The sequence below is a fragment of the Pipistrellus hanaki genome (assembly GCF_964339955.1).
Source record: "Pipistrellus hanaki genome assembly, chromosome: 2".
In the NCBI taxonomy this organism is placed as follows: domain Eukaryota; kingdom Metazoa; phylum Chordata; class Mammalia; order Chiroptera; family Vespertilionidae; genus Pipistrellus; species Pipistrellus hanaki.
This window is the reverse complement of record NC_140504.1, coordinates 156,278,532-156,295,802: the sequence shown is the minus strand read 5'-3', so window position 1 is coordinate 156,295,802 and position 17,271 is coordinate 156,278,532. Positions and strand designations below refer to the sequence as shown.

Below are 17,271 nucleotides of genomic sequence, written 5' to 3'. Positions count from 1 at the left end.
ATATCTAATCAGTTAAAGGTGATGTCTAGTATTTTGAGGGAAACAATAATCTCAACCAGTGTACTGCAGCAGTAAAATTATTTATAGTCAGAAAACCAAGTTGCAGTGCTGGCACTGACCAGCAGCATGATTTTAGACAGGACAACCCCTGAGAAGGAGTTTTCTCGTCTGCAAAATGGGGTTCATATCAATGCCTGTCTTAAATGATTGTTGATTGGATTAGAATAGAGCCAAGCCGAACACAATCAGGGCTCTATGACTGTTTCAGTTACCATTGACATGCAATAGGATGTGTTAAATGAATATGTGTGTTAGATGAATACAAATGTTGGAGGTTGGCCCCATGGTGTTGTGAGTCCCTTCATTAAGAGAGGTAGAAATAAGAGCCCTGGACAAGGTTTGGCTCACTTTCATGTGCTCATGAGAGCTGGTATAAAATTAGGAATAGTCCAATATTTATAAGATAAACCTATACTTAAACATCTAGTATTCAGGTAAAAACATTTTATACTTAACAGTCATTAAATTTAGAGCTTTGTGCAGTGGGTAGTATTATAGCCAATGAGGTATATCTGAGACGTAATTATTGTTAATTGGAATAAAAATTTGGGTAACCTTACAAAATCCAAATAAAATCCAAATATATAGTTTAAGTGATCTCGCTGAATTTAAAATGTATTTTAAAATGTGTTTTCATACCCTTATGGAAACATAATTTTTTTAAATGAAAAAAATTGCTGGATTAAGTAACTCTTCTTCCATTCTCAATTGTTCCTGAGGATAGAGTGTCACTCCAGGAAGCAGTTGTTTGGCGTCCTACCTGTTGGAGAGGAAGTCACGAAGGGAATTCATTTCCTTTCACTGTGTTCCCTTAGGTTTCAGAATGCAGTTGGCCCATTAGGCAAGCCCCCAGTCTGCACAACCTCTTTGCTGTGTGTCGGAATATGTATAACTGGCTACTGCAGAACCCCAAAAACGTCTGTGTTGTCCACTGCTTGGTGAGTAACCTTTATTGTTGTCATTGTCTGCAGTTATTTGGTATAGTTTGGTCAAATACAGCCTGCCCTATGCAGATTCATGAGCAGGTAACATTTAAGTTGAATTATTATTTATTGAGATCCTACTTAGGAGTTTGGTGGTCTGAGGTATATAAAAATGAAGACCGACCTTATTATTCTTACCTTAAAATTCTAGTATTAGTGGGAGAGGCAGACATGTACATAGATCGCATCATTCAGAGCCTCTAGAATGTGCTAAGTATTACAAAAGAGGTAGAAGCAAGGTTGTATAGGTAAAAATCTCATTGAATTGACATGAGTAAAGTTGCCATAAGTACACTGGAATATTTAATTTTTCTTACTCTTTTAAAATAATTAAATAAAATTTTCAATTACGGTTGACATGCAATATTATATTAGTTTCAGATATGGGACATAGTGATTAGAGATTTATAGAACTTACATAGTGATCACCCTGATAGGTCTAATACCCATCTGACACCATACAATTGCAATATTATTGACTTATTCCTTTTGCTTTCCTTACTTTTTGTGTTTGAATAAAAATGAAATAAAATGACACCTATGCCATTGTAAGTAGTCACAGAAAATATTGACTGTGTTTTATGGCTTTGCTGACCACTGACTTTATACAGTCCATTTTTCTAACCCTTTTTTCCAGAGACCTCATACTTATTGTTTAAAACTCAACTTTCAATAAAGTCTTTTTGAGTATTTTCACAATATGGACATTTCCATTATATATCTAAGTGCTTCTGTGGCATTTCATGCATTGCGTCATCATATTGGAGAGCTCCTACTCTACCATGAGTACCTTACAGGCAAGAACGGTATCTTTCTTTGCACCCAGATATGAAGGGTTTTGAATAAATTGCTGACAATATAAGCAAATGAACACACAAATGGAATCTGAGCATAAATATTGGAAATATTCAATGCTTCTGTAAACTTCAGGGTCTATATATTTTTACTATGATCTTACTTAATGATTCTCCCTTTTATTCTTGAAAGCCAGTTGGCTAAGAGGGAAAAAAGCAGAACACTTTTTTTTCTTTCCTCTTCAAATACTTAACTTTTAATATAAAAACTAATAAAAAATTGTAAAAGACCAGCATGGCAAATAAAAAAAGGGACCCATATCTAAGCACCTCGTAGAGCATATTGAAAGAGTGTCTGGAGGACTAAATCCTAGAGAATTAAGATTGAGAAAAGTATATTTTTTTAAAGAAAAATGTCCTTGGAATAAGGACAACAATAAATGCTTGAGGCACATGGTATAATCTTATCTTAACTCCTTTATGCTGTTCCTTTATCAGCAAACAAATGTCAAGCAAGAAAGGGTATAACAGTAATTAAGACAAAGCTGATAGATAGTGAGATAGTAAAAGAGCCTCACAATACTGAACAATATCCACTCTCTAGACTTAAATTATGGGAAGAATGCCGAAAGCACAGGGAAAGCAATTATGGATCCATTATGTAATATGAGGAAACTAGAAGAGGTGCCAGGCAAGCAAGGAGAGATTGCTTCTAAAAGACAGAGGTGGTTAATCCTGGAAAGTTACATCTGGTGAGGCTGATGGCAATTCAGGCAACATTTTCATATAAATTTTTCACACATATTTTTGCACAGATGATTTTTACCTCTTAGAAAAACACCAAAAAGTTTTCTGGCGTCTTTCTCAGCATCTGATAGTGTTCAGGAATCTGGAAGAGGGGCTGTGCATAAATGAATGAAGAGGCTAGAGAAGAAATATGAATTTGGAAGACATGGGGGAAAACCAGACGAAAACTTAGTTCTAGTTACTAAGTTATCCGAATATCTGGACCCTAGCTTTTTTTTTCCCTCACATTTTTTATTAAATTATTATCTGTGTACATATTTTAACATTGTCCCCCCCCCCCCCATATATACCCTCCCTCCCCAAGAACCCCTAGCTTTTTATTAACACATTTTGCCCTAATGCAAAGCAGATATACATATCAAAGGTAAGTTTTGGTAAATAGTAAAATATTATCAGGTTGGGGGAACTTCCCTCAGTTGTATAGAAACTGGCAATAATATTTAGATCTTAAGCCCTGATGAAGCTCCAAGTTCCGTCAACCTTTTGATGAACTTCTTGCATTTATGACCTGCTGGAATTAGCCTCCAGCAAAAGTTATTCATTATGAACACACATATCAAACCACCTGAACATTTTCAAAAAGACTAATATGTTAGTAGAGACAGTTTATTGGATTTCTGCAAGATATTTACCAGTTTCTTGTAATCAAGTTGGAGAAACTTGGACAAGGTTGTTATACATTTAGTGAAATCATGGTTAATATCTGCTTCCAAAGGTAGATGGCTAATGGATCTGCAACTTCCTAAGGTTGCATTCAGTTGCCTTTTTAATTAACTTTTATTGGTTTCAGAGAGGAAGTGAGAGGGAGAGAGAGATAGAAACATCAATGATGAGAGAGAATCTTTGATCAGCTGCCTCCTGCACGTCCCCCACCAGGGATCAAGTACCCAACCCTGGCATGTGTCCTGACCCTTAATCGAACCAGTAACCTCTTGGTGCATGGGTTGATACTCAACTACTAAGTCACACTGGCCTGGCCTAATTCCTCTCTTTTAATGGCAAGTACAGCCAGTCTCAGTGGTGAGTGGCCGACTGGACCACGTTTATGACAAGTTTATGCATTTTCTTTGGCAGGATGGACGGGCAGCATCGTCAATTCTGGTTGGTGCTATGTTCATTTTCTGTAATCTCTACTCAACTCCTGGCCCAGCTGTTCGATTGTTATATGCAAAGCGGCCAGGAATTGGACTCTCGCCATCCCACAGGAGGTAAAGTAAGCTTAGATGTAGGGTAGGCACAAACATACTCAAATTGGTGCCATATGTTTAAAAACACACACACACACACACACACAAGCCTGTTTAGATAATTGACTTATCTTCTCTTTAGTCACAGTTTCATCCTTTCTCTTATTTAAATTGCATCTCCTTGCCTTTCTTTTGGATCAAAAGTGCTTCTGATGATAGAATTCTACAAAATTTTCAATGCCAGCCTTTAACTGATAAATATGATCTGCTAAGTCAAATAGAATAGATGTTCAAATATTGAGCCAGTACTAAGCTCCCATAACCTTTTGCATTTAATAAATACCCCTTCATCAGTTCTCTGGGGGAAGTACAGCAGTGTCACTAGTAAAAGCTTTCCTGCATTATTGGTTGCATTCTCTTTAGCTAGTTATGTTAAAGAAATGAGCATAGTAAATTTTTATTATAAGTTAATAATTTACAAAAACGAACATCATAGCAAAGATCAATGGTTTCTTTCTTCTGGTGTGGTGGGCGCCAACAGAATGTACATCTTCTGTCTCAGGTACCTGGGCTACATGTGTGACCTCCTAGCAGACAAACCCTACCGGCCCCACTTCAAGTCTCTCACGATTAAGTCGATCACTGTCAGTCCAGTCCCCTTTTTTAACAAACAGAGAAACGGATGTCGCCCATACTGTGACGTGCTGATTGGAGAGACCAAAATATATACAACCTGTGCAGATTTTGAACGGATGAAGTAAGTCATAATTATTTCAGTTCTTGTGAACTGCTCTATTCTTCTGAACATTGTGAGGGTTATGTCATTGTGAAATGATTGAATTTTTTTTTTTTTGTAAAGTGTATCATAAGTGGTAACCATAAAAAAGCACATAAATCAAGGATGGCATAGCCCCCTTTTAAATGGTGATACAACCCAAGGGATTAACAAGAGCTGTAACGAGGGTTAAGGCACTGCTATGGGAAGGAGGACCTGGATGTTTTAAAAAGAGATTTGGTGAGCATAAAGGAAGTATCAGGGAAGAACGGGGTTTCCAGGTGAACTGCGAGGTGGATGGTGATGTATGATAGTTAAAGACATTATAGAATCTGAAAGAGCAGCTGCCAGTAGGAGGTGGGAGGGGGTGTGAAGAGAAGGGAGTGTATGGTAACATGAAATGAAATTAGTTTTGAAAAGACTGAATTTGTGGATTAGTATCCAAGATCCTCACAGAGGGTCAGGGACCTGGATGTTTTAAATAGGGATGACCTTGATGAGCATTTCAGTGCTATTTCTATACTGATCTCCGTTGGACTTTTCATTCCCTCTACCTCTGTTTTTACTACTCATTTAGAGGCAGATATGTCAGGGCTAGATGTATGTGAAGAAATGAAACCTGTGTAGTAGAGATGGCGATTATTTATCTAGAAGTCCAAATGGGATGGAGAGAGAGGCAGTGGCACCAGATCAATGCCATCCATCCATAAAGGACCAGTTTGCACCCAATTGGCACAGGCTGTGCTTCTACTTTGCTAGAGACAGGAAATGGTTCCTGGGCCCAGACCTGGGCAAACAGGTCCCTTGGCCAGAGCCATGGTGTCTATACCTGTGCAGTTATACCAAATTGGACTCTTTCATGTATGTTGTTGTCTCTGTTTAAAGAGAATACCGTGTCCAAGATGGGAAAATCTTCATTCCCTTGAGCATCACTGTGCAAGGAGATGTGGTCGTTTCCATGTATCACGTGAGGTCAACCATCGGGAGTCGGCTCCAGGCCAAGGTATGGTTTTATGGCATAAGCTCCTCAGAGCATTCAGTGGGAGTATTTCAGTCTCTCTTCTACATCACTTTGGGCTTGAGTGTATTATGTATTAGAATCAGAAGGAACCGTTAAAGATTGCTGATGCCCATCTCCCTCATGTTACAGGGAAGGGAACTGAGGCTCAGAGAGATTATGACTTGCCCAGAGGACTTTGCTAGAAGGTGGCAGCCCTAGAACTTCTAGCTAACCTTGCTCTTTAGAAGTTTGTGCCTTTTTATAGTATCCCATTTGGATCAGCATGCAGAGGTTTATTTCTATTAAGGAAGTGGAATTAAGTAATTACATATTTTTATTGCAATAAAATTCGCCCATTTATTTATTTATTTATTTATTTTTTAATATATTTTATTGATTTTTTTTTTACAAAGAGGAAGAGAGAGGGATAGAGAGTTAGAAACATCGATGAGAGAGAATCATCGATCAGCTGCCTCTTGCACACCCCCCGACTGGGGATGTGCCCGCAACCAAGGTACATGCCCTTGACGAGATTCGAACCTGGGATCTTTCAGTCTGCAGGTCGACACTCTATCCACTGAGCCAAACCGGTTTCAGCAAATTCGCCCTTTTAAAATGTACAGTGCAGTTGCTTTTAGTATTTTCAAAGGGTTGTACAGCCACCAGTACTGTCTAAATCCAGAACATTTTTATCACCCCCAAAGGAAACCCTATGCTATTAACAGTCACTGCCCATTCCCCTTCCTCCATCCCCTAGGGCCTAGGCCATTATTATTCTACTTTCAGTCTCCATGGATTTGTCTATTTTGGGCAATTCTTATAAATAGAATTATAGAACATAAGGTCTTTTGTGACTGGCTCTTTTCACTAAGCATAATGCTTTCCAAGTTCATTTATGCTGTAGCATGTATTAGTATTTCATTCCTTTTTATTTATTCACTCATTTTAAAATCTTTATTGTTGAAAGTATTACATATGTCCTCTTTTTTCTTCCATTGAACCCTTATTGCCCGCCCCCAACCCCTACCCCAAGCCTCCACTATCCTATTTTCTGTGTATGCATACAAGTTCTTTGGTTATATTTTTCCACCCACCCAAGTGTTTCATTCCTTTATATGGTCAAATAATATTCCATTATATGACTCTTCTGCCTTTTATTAATCTCTTCATCAGTTGGCTGGCATTCAGGTGATTGCCACTTTTTGGATATTACTACAAGTCATTGCATTTTTAATTCATCAAATATTTGCTAAGTGCATGCTCTGTACCAGTCACTGCCTAGGAGTTTAGAACTGAGAAGAATAAGACTGTGTCCCTGCCTTTAGAAAACTTAGCCTAGCAGGGGAAATTCACACATGTACAAATGTCCACTGCCATGTTAGGGGTTGCATTAGATGCTACAATGGGAGCAATTGGCTTAGCCAGTGGTGACCCAGAAAGGCTACAGAGGGGCTATGACCATTTTAGGCAGGCTGTGAAGGTTGAGTTTATCAGGTTGGAGCAGGGGTATATTGGATGGAAGGAGTGGCATGAGTCAAAGCATAGCAGTATGCAAGCACATGGGACATTCGCCGATGAGGAAATGGCTTGCCTGGACAGAACTCATGGAGAGGAGAGGCTAGAAATAAAGCGAGGCCTGTTCCAAATAGGGGGAAGGGTGTCATTTAATATTCATAACTCATCAAGGTTCAGACTTAGAAACAGTTGGAGGTGCATGGCTCCTCAAAATATAGCCTGATTCCCTTTCTGCTGATTGATTGAAATGTGCTTCTCTCATGTGTCTTTAGGTGACCAACACACAAATATTCCAGCTTCAGTTTCACACTGGATTCATACCACTGGAAACCACAGTGTTAAAGTTCACCAAGTGAGTGCTACTTGGGCTGAAATCCCTTTTCAATTCGTGCAGCTGTGAAATGCTGGGAGCCAGTTGCTCAAGGCTCATTCATGCTGTGCTGCAGGGCCCCTGAAGCTGCCGCAGGACTGTTGAGTGTAGCTTAGCAACACAGAGAGGCTGACCTTGTTTCTCTGTGTTTTTTTCAATTAAAAAAATGTTTTTATTGATTTTTTAGAAAGAGAGGGATAGAGCCAGAAGAGGGAGAGAGAGAGAGACAGAGAGAGAGACAGAGAGAGAGAGAGAGAGAGAGAGAGAGAGAGAGAGAGAGAGAGAGAGAGAGAGAGAAACATTGATGTGAAAGAGTACCCCCTGCATGCCCCCTACTGGAAATCGAGCCCGTAACCTGAGCATGTGCCCACACCGGAAATCAAACCCGTGACCTCTTGGTGCATGGGATGATACTCAACCAACTGAGCCACACTGGCCAGGGTAAGGCTGGTGTTTTGATTTGTCTTGAACACAAATTGTTCAAGAGACTTCAAATACGAAGGCCTAAAATTCCAAGTGAAGGAACAAGGGGGAACAAAGGAATATCAATGCTGTGGTCCTTTGCATCTGTGTGTCCTTTTGTGTTTTTCAACAGGGGTGGCAGTGTCAGCAGTATGATATGAATGATAGCCCTTCAGACTGGATGCCAGATCACAGCATTGAAGCAAGGTTTTAGGAGACCCCCTTGTGCCAGACATTAACCCTTGGTTGCTGTATTAAAGTGTGGTCTAGAGAGCTCAGGGGGGTGACCAATGCTGGGTTGGGGGAGGGATAGGTATTCAAGAGCTCAGGGTGGTGGCCTTGAGCCTCTTTCACTATTTTAATAACTGATTTGGCCGTGCTGGTGCATACTGGCTGTATGTATCTCCCCTGCCTTCTGGAATGCTTTCACATGTGGTAATATCCAAGTTCTTTGAGTAGGCATTATTCTCCTCTTTTCTGTAGAGGAGGAAACTGAGGCTCAGACCAGTAAAGTAGTTTATCTGGTTAACGATTGCGTTTTCCCTAGAAATCAGTCTCAGGGTTAACTGAGGAGTCAACCTCCAATGGTTTTTGTGCTGGACATTGTACTGGTTCCGTTTGTTTTTCACTGATCTTATTCTTTTACTTCCCTATTTAGGCCTGAGTTGGATGCATGTGATGTACCAGAAAAATATCCTCAACTATTTCAGGTGACTCTGGATGTAGAACTACAGCCCCAAGACAAAGCGGTCGACTTAACCCCACCCTGGGAACATTACTGCACGAAGGATGTCAATCCCAGCATCCTCTTCTCTTCTCACCAGGAGCATCAAGATACGCTGATCTTAGGAGGTATGAGTCACCTGATGGCTTTGTTTGCAGCAGGAAGGCTGGGTGTTTGTGTCATTTATCACATTGTCCTATTTCCCGTGTTTCATTGATTCTGCGTGGCCTTTTGTCTTGCAGGACAGCCTCCAATCGATATCCCTCCAGACAACCCCAGGCATTTTGGGCAAGGTGGCTTCTTTTCCACTCTCTGTTGGCAAGGTACTTGCAAGCATTTCTTTAAACTTACACAGTTGGGTGATTGTCTCATGGCTCTTTTGTAAAGGTGGTGAGTTCCAGAGCAGCCTAAAGTAAGCAGCACATTGCCAAAACCAGTTTGGCTCAGTGGATAGAGCGTCGGTTTGCAGACTGAAAGGTCCCAGGTTTGATTCCGGTCAAGGGCATGTACATTGGTTGCGGGCACATCCCTGGTAGGGGGTTGCTGGAGGCAGCTGGTCAATATTTCTCTCACATTGATGTTTCTAGCTCTCTGTCCCTCTCCTTCTCTGTAAAATTCGATAAAATATATTTTTTTAAAAATAAAGTAAAGCAGCACTTAGAAGTTATCCACAGTCCTTCTTATTTGACACTGTCTTGGCTCATGCAGCTTTTAGGTCAGGCAGCTTCCCCCCTTTCAAGTCCATAAATGCTTAGACGGATGCAAAAGGCTATTGTAAGCCGAATGCTACCTTTTCTCTCGATGCAGTATTTTGGATCCCATTTTTTCCTGGGTTTACAAATAAGCATGGTCTTTTTTAGGATCTCCCTTTACTCTGCTGACACACACATTAACTCTATCTCCTGCCCTCAGCTAATATTCTAAAACGATAAAATCTGGCATTGCCCCCAGAGGGCTCTAACCATTCGCGGGGTAGAACTGAGCTTCCCTGGTGCAGGGAAGGCAACCACTGAGCCCATACTTGCTACTTGGCTGTAACCACCATGGCGGAAATTGGGCTCCACCACAGTATCGTTTTTCTGCTGAACCTGGAGATGTTTCAGAATCTTTCTAACATAACACTTCAAATTACTGCCAACAGTAGATTGGCATTCTACTGATACCCATCTGCCATCCTGTTACCAGCTGGGGTTCTTGGGTCCCCCAGGATAGAAATAAAAAGGAACCACCAGAGATATTCCTAAATGTCATTGGACTTGCACCAGGTGTGAGGGAGATAGCACAGGAGCACATGGTTCCCAACTGGCACCACAAGTGGCTTTGTTGGGTTGTTTTTAATAGGAGGTGGATAAAGTGGGCATGCATAAGAGTTGGGCAAGGCATGATTTTTTTCTATGTCAGGCCCAACCACTTCTTCATTCTTTGGGTTGCTTAGCAGCAATCTGCTCCTTAGGGCAAGAAGGTGGTGGCTCTCACTACTGCCACCCTAGGAAGTTTATACAGTGGTCAGATCTTAATTGCACACGTGGATCAGGGGTTTCCAAGACTTCAAGGAAGTGGAGGGATGGTTGCATTTATGTGTTTATTTTATACGGTGTTCTTTCTTACTATCTGGCATTCCTCTGGCTCTAGGCCCAAGTCCCTTTGCTGCTCAATCCTTGCTTTTAGGGCTTGCTGAAATTTACTGAAATAAGGACTCCTTTTAGGAAATGGGTAGGAAACTGGCTTTGGCAATAGTCTACTTACAGTTTTCTTGATGGACTCTCCTCAGCTGGCTGTGTGAGCATAAGACATTTTCCCCATTGCCTACACAGAATTTCCCGTGTTTGGTGAAAAAAAAAAATTGTTCATAGAATTCTGTTGAATTGAAAGGCTTATATTTAGAAACAGGACCAAAAACATTTTTTTTTTAAAAAAAAGGAAAATTCTGGAAATCTAGACAGCAGGTAGATGTCTGAGTTCCTTCTTGTTCCCCCATATCTTATTTTATCACACAAGGGCTTTCAATAAAACCCCATGTTTACCTCTTTCCTGCAATGTTAGTAAGCAATTTAGAAATCATTCCTGTTAGGCTCTGAAATAGGTGGTTAGCACAAACGCACAATTTCTTTTCCTGACTTTGCAGAGCCAGGTGTGTTTAGGAATGCAGAACTTTTTGGATTTCAGTGAGTAATATGGTACGTACATTGTATCTGACTAAGCATTCCTAGGGGCATTTCTGACAACAACTTGTAATCAAACCTACTAACACTTCTACAGTGAAACATATAAAGAGTAACCCTGAGTGGAAATAAATTGAGATTTATAAATACTTTCACACCAGGTCTGGTCATATTGTTCTACCAACTTAGTTTGCACCAAACTTAGGAAAAACCTTTCCCTTTTCTTAGCTTTCTGCATTTTGGAATCGGGGATAAGGGATGTGCATCTACTTAATCTGAATGTGGATCTATCTATCTGACATAAAATGATAAAGTTCCATAGGAGGAGCTGTCTCAAGGAGGGCTGGAAAATCACTCACCAGCATCTCTGTTCCTTCCCCGGAAGATGCCTCTTTCCTGCTGCCTATTTTATGCTGAAAGTACCTTTCAGGTTGGTGTAAGGACCATCCTAAGCAGAGCCATTCCCTCTATTCCTTCATTAGGTGTGTGGTTCACTCCTGCTCCAGAGTGGGGGAGAAAGGCCTTGCTTTCGGCTGCAGGCCGCAGAGAAAAGTAAAAAAAAAACAGAGAGAGGAGTCAGCAAAGAAATAGGAGCTAATGTTTTGTGTGTTTTTTTCAAACCATCCAGCATAGTGCCTGGAAGATAATAATAGTGATCACAACAGTAATAATTATGATTAATAAAAAACGCTATAAACACTTATGTATTACTCTCTATTGATCCTGAGCACTTCCTATATGTATATCATGTCATGTGATTCTCACAGCAGCCGTGTGAGTTCGGTAGTATTTATTACTCCCATTTTGCTGAGAGGCAAACTAAGGCATGGAGAAGTAAAGCAACTCTCTGAGTTGTCACAGAGCCAGGCGCTGGGATTCAGATTCCGGATATTTGGCTCCAGAGTTTCTGCTCTTCACCCCAGTGCTGTACTGGACTCTTAGATGTTCAACAAGAGATAACTGAACGTAATGTGAAGTACAACAGGTTTTCCATTGGGAAGGGTCTGAGAACATTGTTTGCTCCAGAGCTGTTCCTCCTCTCTTTCTGGAGTGTATATAAATTATATATATATATATATATAAAACAAAAACAAACAAACAAACAAAAAAAAACTAAAAAAAAAACCACCAACAATGATAGCAATGCTGTGGCCAGTAGCTAACCGTTTGTTGTCATACTGGCCTTTCTTAGATCAGAAATCAGAGAAATCATTCTGCGAGGAGGACCACGCCGCCCTCGTGAATCAGGAGAGTGAGCAGTCGGACGATGAACTCCTGACCCTTTCCAGTCCCCACGGCAATGCCAGCGATGACAAGCACCATGAAACCAAAAGGCCCAGCAAGAAGCAGCAGGAGCCCGCTGCCCCTCCTCCCCCTGAGGACGTGGACCTGCTGGGCTTGGAAGGGTCTGCAGTGAGTAAGAACTTCTCCTCACCAGTGGCTCCTCCCACCAATTCCGATCTGCTCGGTGACCTGTTTGGGGCTGCAGGTGCGGCCGGCCCTGCCCAGGCTGGACAGTCCGGGGTAGAAGATGTGTTTCACCCAAGTGGACCTGCTTCTGCCCAATCAACACCACGCCGTTCTGCCACCTCCACCACCGCATCGCCAACCCTACGAGCGGGAGAAGGTAAATGTTTCCACGCTGCACTGTACAGTTTCGGAATCTAACCTTTGGGCCAAGCAGGTAGATTTGAACCTTCCTAATAAGCTAGACTTTTCTGGTCTCCCTGGAAGTTCCTCAGGAGTTTATACATTTATTTAAATGGGGAACCCAAGAGGAAATCAAAGGTAGGAAAGGGTAAGAGTGAATATTTGGGCTTCTCACCCCTACTTTAATTTTTTTAGGGCTTTAATACCTGAACGTGGAGATGTAGATTGATAATGACCGTGGGGTATTTACTATTTGCCAAACATGGAATTTAACACTAACCATTGATTCAATTCTTATAAAAACCCAGTAATTAGATGCTGTTATTATCTCTGCTTCATCATTGAGGAAATAGAGGCTTAGAGTTAGATTAGTAGCATACCATTTTTTTTTTTTTAATACAGTTAGTAATGGATCGGGCCAGGGTCCAAAATTAGGCCATTTGACTCCAGAGCTTCCCCTCAGTTTTTCCTGTAATGCCTTCCTGGAATTGTAGTTTTCTGAATACATTTTGGCTGCGCAGAGAAGTACTTGGCTACTTCAAGGCATATTTGAGGGACTCATGCCTGCAGCACAGCTGACTGGAGCAGAGCTGTTGGAGTCCCATGTGGCTCAGGTAGCTTTGCTTTGTTCATTGCTGCAGACTCCACCCTTCCTGTGGCTGGACATCCACAATGTTTTGACATTTGCAAGACAGTGTAGTTGAGTAAGCCGAGGTCCTTTATAGCTTAGAACCATCTTCCCTTGTTACCAAGATGACATCCCATGAGGAAAAGTAAAGGGAAATGTCTGGACGTTCCAGGCACATGGTAACCTGTGGAAACTTTCTTTCCCAAGCTTATCCTTCACTTCTCAGAAGGCCTTGGGCAGGTGTTTATTCATGGCAGTTAGCAGGAGGCTTTCTTTATAAGAGTGAGCCTCAGAATCATAGAATGGATAAGCTAGGGCTCAAGCTCTTACATGTTATTGGTAGAGCCAGGATGTGAGGTGCCTTGAATCTCAGGATATTTCCTTTCTACTTCACTCCCTTCCATCCAGTTCTTACTCTCCGAAGTGAATAAAAGTTCTATCAGGAAATAAAAAAGTCCCCAAGATCCTTAAGATGATGCATCTTGGGTGACTTTTGATGATTTAATCCATCATAGTCCTATGCAGATAGTTCTGTCCCATTGTCAGAAATAGAAGGGCCTTCTGACACATTAGATAAATCTGTGCCTCAGGATGCAGACAATGAAATTGAGGCCTGTGCATACTGATTGACTTGTTCAAGGATACAGAGCTGATTGATGGCAAACCCAGATCTAGAACGCAAGTGTTCTGTCTCCTACTAGGAAGTAGAAAGAACACAGTCCAGAGTTAAATGCCTGTATTTGACTCCCAGGACGAACATGTAACCATCTGTGTAGCCTTATTAATAAAACCTTAATTTTCTTGGTTGTATAGGTGGTTAATATTTACCTATCAGCATTGTTGTAAAGACTAAAATTTGAGCTCTTGTAGTGTTGGGAAGTTCACTTTTAGTGAGTGGAGAATGCCTCTAATTTAACACAAGTTGCCATTAAAAGGGTACCAAGTACCCTTTTAGCAAGATTTTAGAAGATTTTTGCATCCTACACTAGTTGGCATCAAACTTAGATGTAGAAGAATTAACTCAGTGTCCTCTTATAGTTATGCTATAAATATGGTGTTCTCACTTTAGAAGAAATAAAGTTTAGTGAGTATTAAATGATAAAGGATATACATTGTGTAACAGAGTCCCTGACAGATGCTTGATTTACTGGTGCTGCACAAGGTTAATTCATTGCCCAGCAAATTATAGGAGAACATTGTGGCATTGAAGTCATAGCTGAACACATCAAACCATATATACTGCCTGGGCTTTCAGAGTGGGAGTTATTCGTTAACTTGTTTGATTCTAGTTGTCCATTCCTAAAGAGGTCAGTTCCACTCCAGGAAGCAATTAATTCACTAGTGTGAGACTTACAGAATAGGAAGTAGCATCTTAATATAAGGCGCTACAGGGAATTTTATTCCTTGTCCTATATTAAAGGGCAATTACACACATGCAGCTCTGCATGGTGTTAATCACATTCATTTTACACCTTGAGAAATGTGAGATGCCTTTGGGAAATCCTGGAATTTGGAGTCAGAAGCCTTGAGCCTGAATGTCAGCCCTATTATTTACTTGATATTGGACTTTCTAAACCTCAGTTTCCTTGTCTATATAATGAAAATACCGCTACTATTTTTGTCTGATAGAAGACAGGGGTATTGAGGATCAGCTGAGGTATTCTTTATGAAGGGCACTGTGAATCCTAAGAAATGATACAGTATTAGTGTTGTTGCATTGTTTCTGGAAACATCAGCTGCCCACATTGTTCTAGTCCTCTTAGTTCATTCGCAAACTTTTGTTAGCCCTGGGGGACATTTAAGGATAGGATGGGCCTGTGGAATAGCCCAGGAGGCAGGAATCATCCTGCTGTTTCAAGTATTTGGCCTAGGGCCTGGAAATTGTGATAACTCTTCAATATTTATTGAATGAATGAACTCATAGGACAAACACATTTCTCTTTTATTTTCTAGGTGCCACCTTTGACCCATTTGGAGCACCTTCTAAGCCATCAGGCCCAGACTTGCTGGCTTCTTTCCTGAACACAGCCAGTGCTTCCAGTGACCCCTTTCTTCAGCCTACGAGAAGTCCTTCACCTACATTGATGGGTAAGAAGTATTTCATATTGTGAAATAGATTTCCACACAATACCCATAGGTACTTAGTTTTAAAAGCATCATGTAGGTGTTTGGGGGTGGGGTGAGGCGAAGCTACATAATGCATCTCTCTCTTTTGGATATTAGCAATTCATATTAAAAGCTCTGGGTGTCTTATCATAAATAAGCCTGTTTAACTTTATTTTACTCAGCTTTTCTAAAACTTATTTAACTGTGGAATTCTTTTTTTTGTATTAGAGCTACATGCATAGGATTATGATAGCATTGATTGTAGGGTGTTTACTTTATGTACTGATAAGGAAGAAAACAATGCTATTGCTTTTAGTTGATTGGAAGATGCATCCTAGTTGAAGACATCTTTGAAATGTGGAAAAATATGACTAAAGTAATAAAATGTGACATGGGCATCCCACAGAATCAGTATGTTATAGAACAAAGTTTAGAATATAGCACCCTGATGAATTAGAGATATTCTATCTAATACAAAGTGGCTATTGAGCACTTGGTGTTTGGATAGTCTATTTGAAATGTGCTCTAAGTATAAAACAGCATCCCAGATTTCAAAACTCAATACAAAATAAGAATGTAAAATATCTCATTACTATTTTATATTGATCACTTGTTAATATTTTTAATACATTAGGTTAAATAAAATATATTTCTAAAATTAATTTAACCAATGTCTTTTTACCTTTTTTAATGTGACAACTAGAAAATTTAAAATTACATCTGGCAGGGTAGTTCAGTTGGTTAGAGCGTTATCCCTATATGCAAGGTTACTGATTCGATCTCCAATCACATACAAGAAGCAACCAATGAATGCATAAATAAATGGAACAACAAAATCAATGTGTTTCCCCCCCCCTCTCTTTTTCTTCTTTCCTCTATCTAAATAAGTCAATTAAAAAAAAAAAGAAAATTTAAAATCACATATGCAGCCCACATTATATATTTACTAGAGGCCCAATGCACGAAATCTGGCTGCCAGCACCAACTTCCCTCTGGCATCTGGGACCCCAGTTTCCCTCGCAGCCCCATTCTCCAGTCTAATTAGCATATTAAACTTTTATTATTATAGATTAGTTTAGAGACTTAGATTGTGTGAAAAGAATAGTGATCACATCCATTTGTACATGCAAAACAGATTAAAATGGGAGCTCTTCAATGAAGGACAAATGGCTTTGATCTAGAGAATTGTATCTCATTCTTGATATTGAAGGCTATTGAACATTAATGGCTTCAACCTAGAAAACTATGTATTGTTCAAGGCACCCTGAACTTGTCTGGAGAATGGAGTCCAACCATCAGCTTGATTTCATGGACGTTAGGCCAATGGAAAAGGAAGATGAGTTATGCAACACAGGTCAGACTGTAACTTGACTGAAATAGGAATCAGTCTTAGGAATAACCTTTATGGGTGATTTCGAATTAGTCTTAAATCTCAAACTATTTGAGGTGGGTCCACATGGACAGAAATGCACCTCTCACTCTTGTGTAGTGCCCACCTAAGAGAATCTCTTGATTGGAAGTTGGCTTCCCTGGGGAGAACGATGCAGGGATGGAGGTCAAAGCTGTTGTTTTTGCTCACTTACTTACAATGTAAGTCACATCATTGCTCAAAATAGCTCCCTATTTCACTTAGCATGGCAGCCAAAGTCCTCCTCAAAATGGCCTACATAGGCCTTATGTGCTCTAGCAGCACAGTGACCTCATTTTCTATTTTCCTCCTCTTGCTCTCTTTATTCCAGCCACACTGCTCTACTTGCTATTCCACTGGCTATCCCCTCATCCCCAGACATCACATGGCTAACTCCTTCACCTCTTTTGATCTTTGCTCAACTGTCACCTTCTCAATGGATCTACTCTGACTGCTCTGTTTCACATCCCAACTCATCCTTCTTGCCCTTACTACAGTTTCCTTTCCATGGTACTATCAACTTCATTATAGTTAATAGTGTACTTACATCTTATGTCTCTCTCTCCCACCAAGGCAGGGATTTTTGTTTGTTTGCTCATTATTGCTTCCCTAGCATTTAGAAGAATTATTGGCTTTCTAT

The 17,271-nt window shown here is 40.4% G+C and overlaps 1 protein-coding gene across 4 annotated transcripts in view; it reads left to right on the top strand.

The window, feature by feature from the left end:
* The window catches only part of DNAJC6 (DnaJ heat shock protein family (Hsp40) member C6), a 128,379-nt gene that overhangs the window by 92,849 nt on the left and 18,259 nt on the right, over positions 1 to 17,271 (top strand). For all 4 annotated transcript variants that reach the window (XM_084871363.1, XM_084871364.1, XM_084871362.1 and 1 more), the window contains exons 5-13: positions 876 to 998; positions 3,719 to 3,852; positions 4,394 to 4,588; positions 5,492 to 5,609; positions 7,394 to 7,473; positions 8,612 to 8,805; positions 8,920 to 9,000; positions 12,032 to 12,466; positions 15,071 to 15,205. In XM_084871363.1, coding sequence (XP_084727489.1) covers positions 876 to 998; positions 3,719 to 3,852; positions 4,394 to 4,588; positions 5,492 to 5,609; positions 7,394 to 7,473; positions 8,612 to 8,805; positions 8,920 to 9,000; positions 12,032 to 12,466; positions 15,071 to 15,205 — 1,495 coding nt within the window. The remainder of the gene's footprint in view (positions 1 to 875; positions 999 to 3,718; positions 3,853 to 4,393; positions 4,589 to 5,491; positions 5,610 to 7,393; positions 7,474 to 8,611; positions 8,806 to 8,919; positions 9,001 to 12,031; positions 12,467 to 15,070; positions 15,206 to 17,271) is intronic.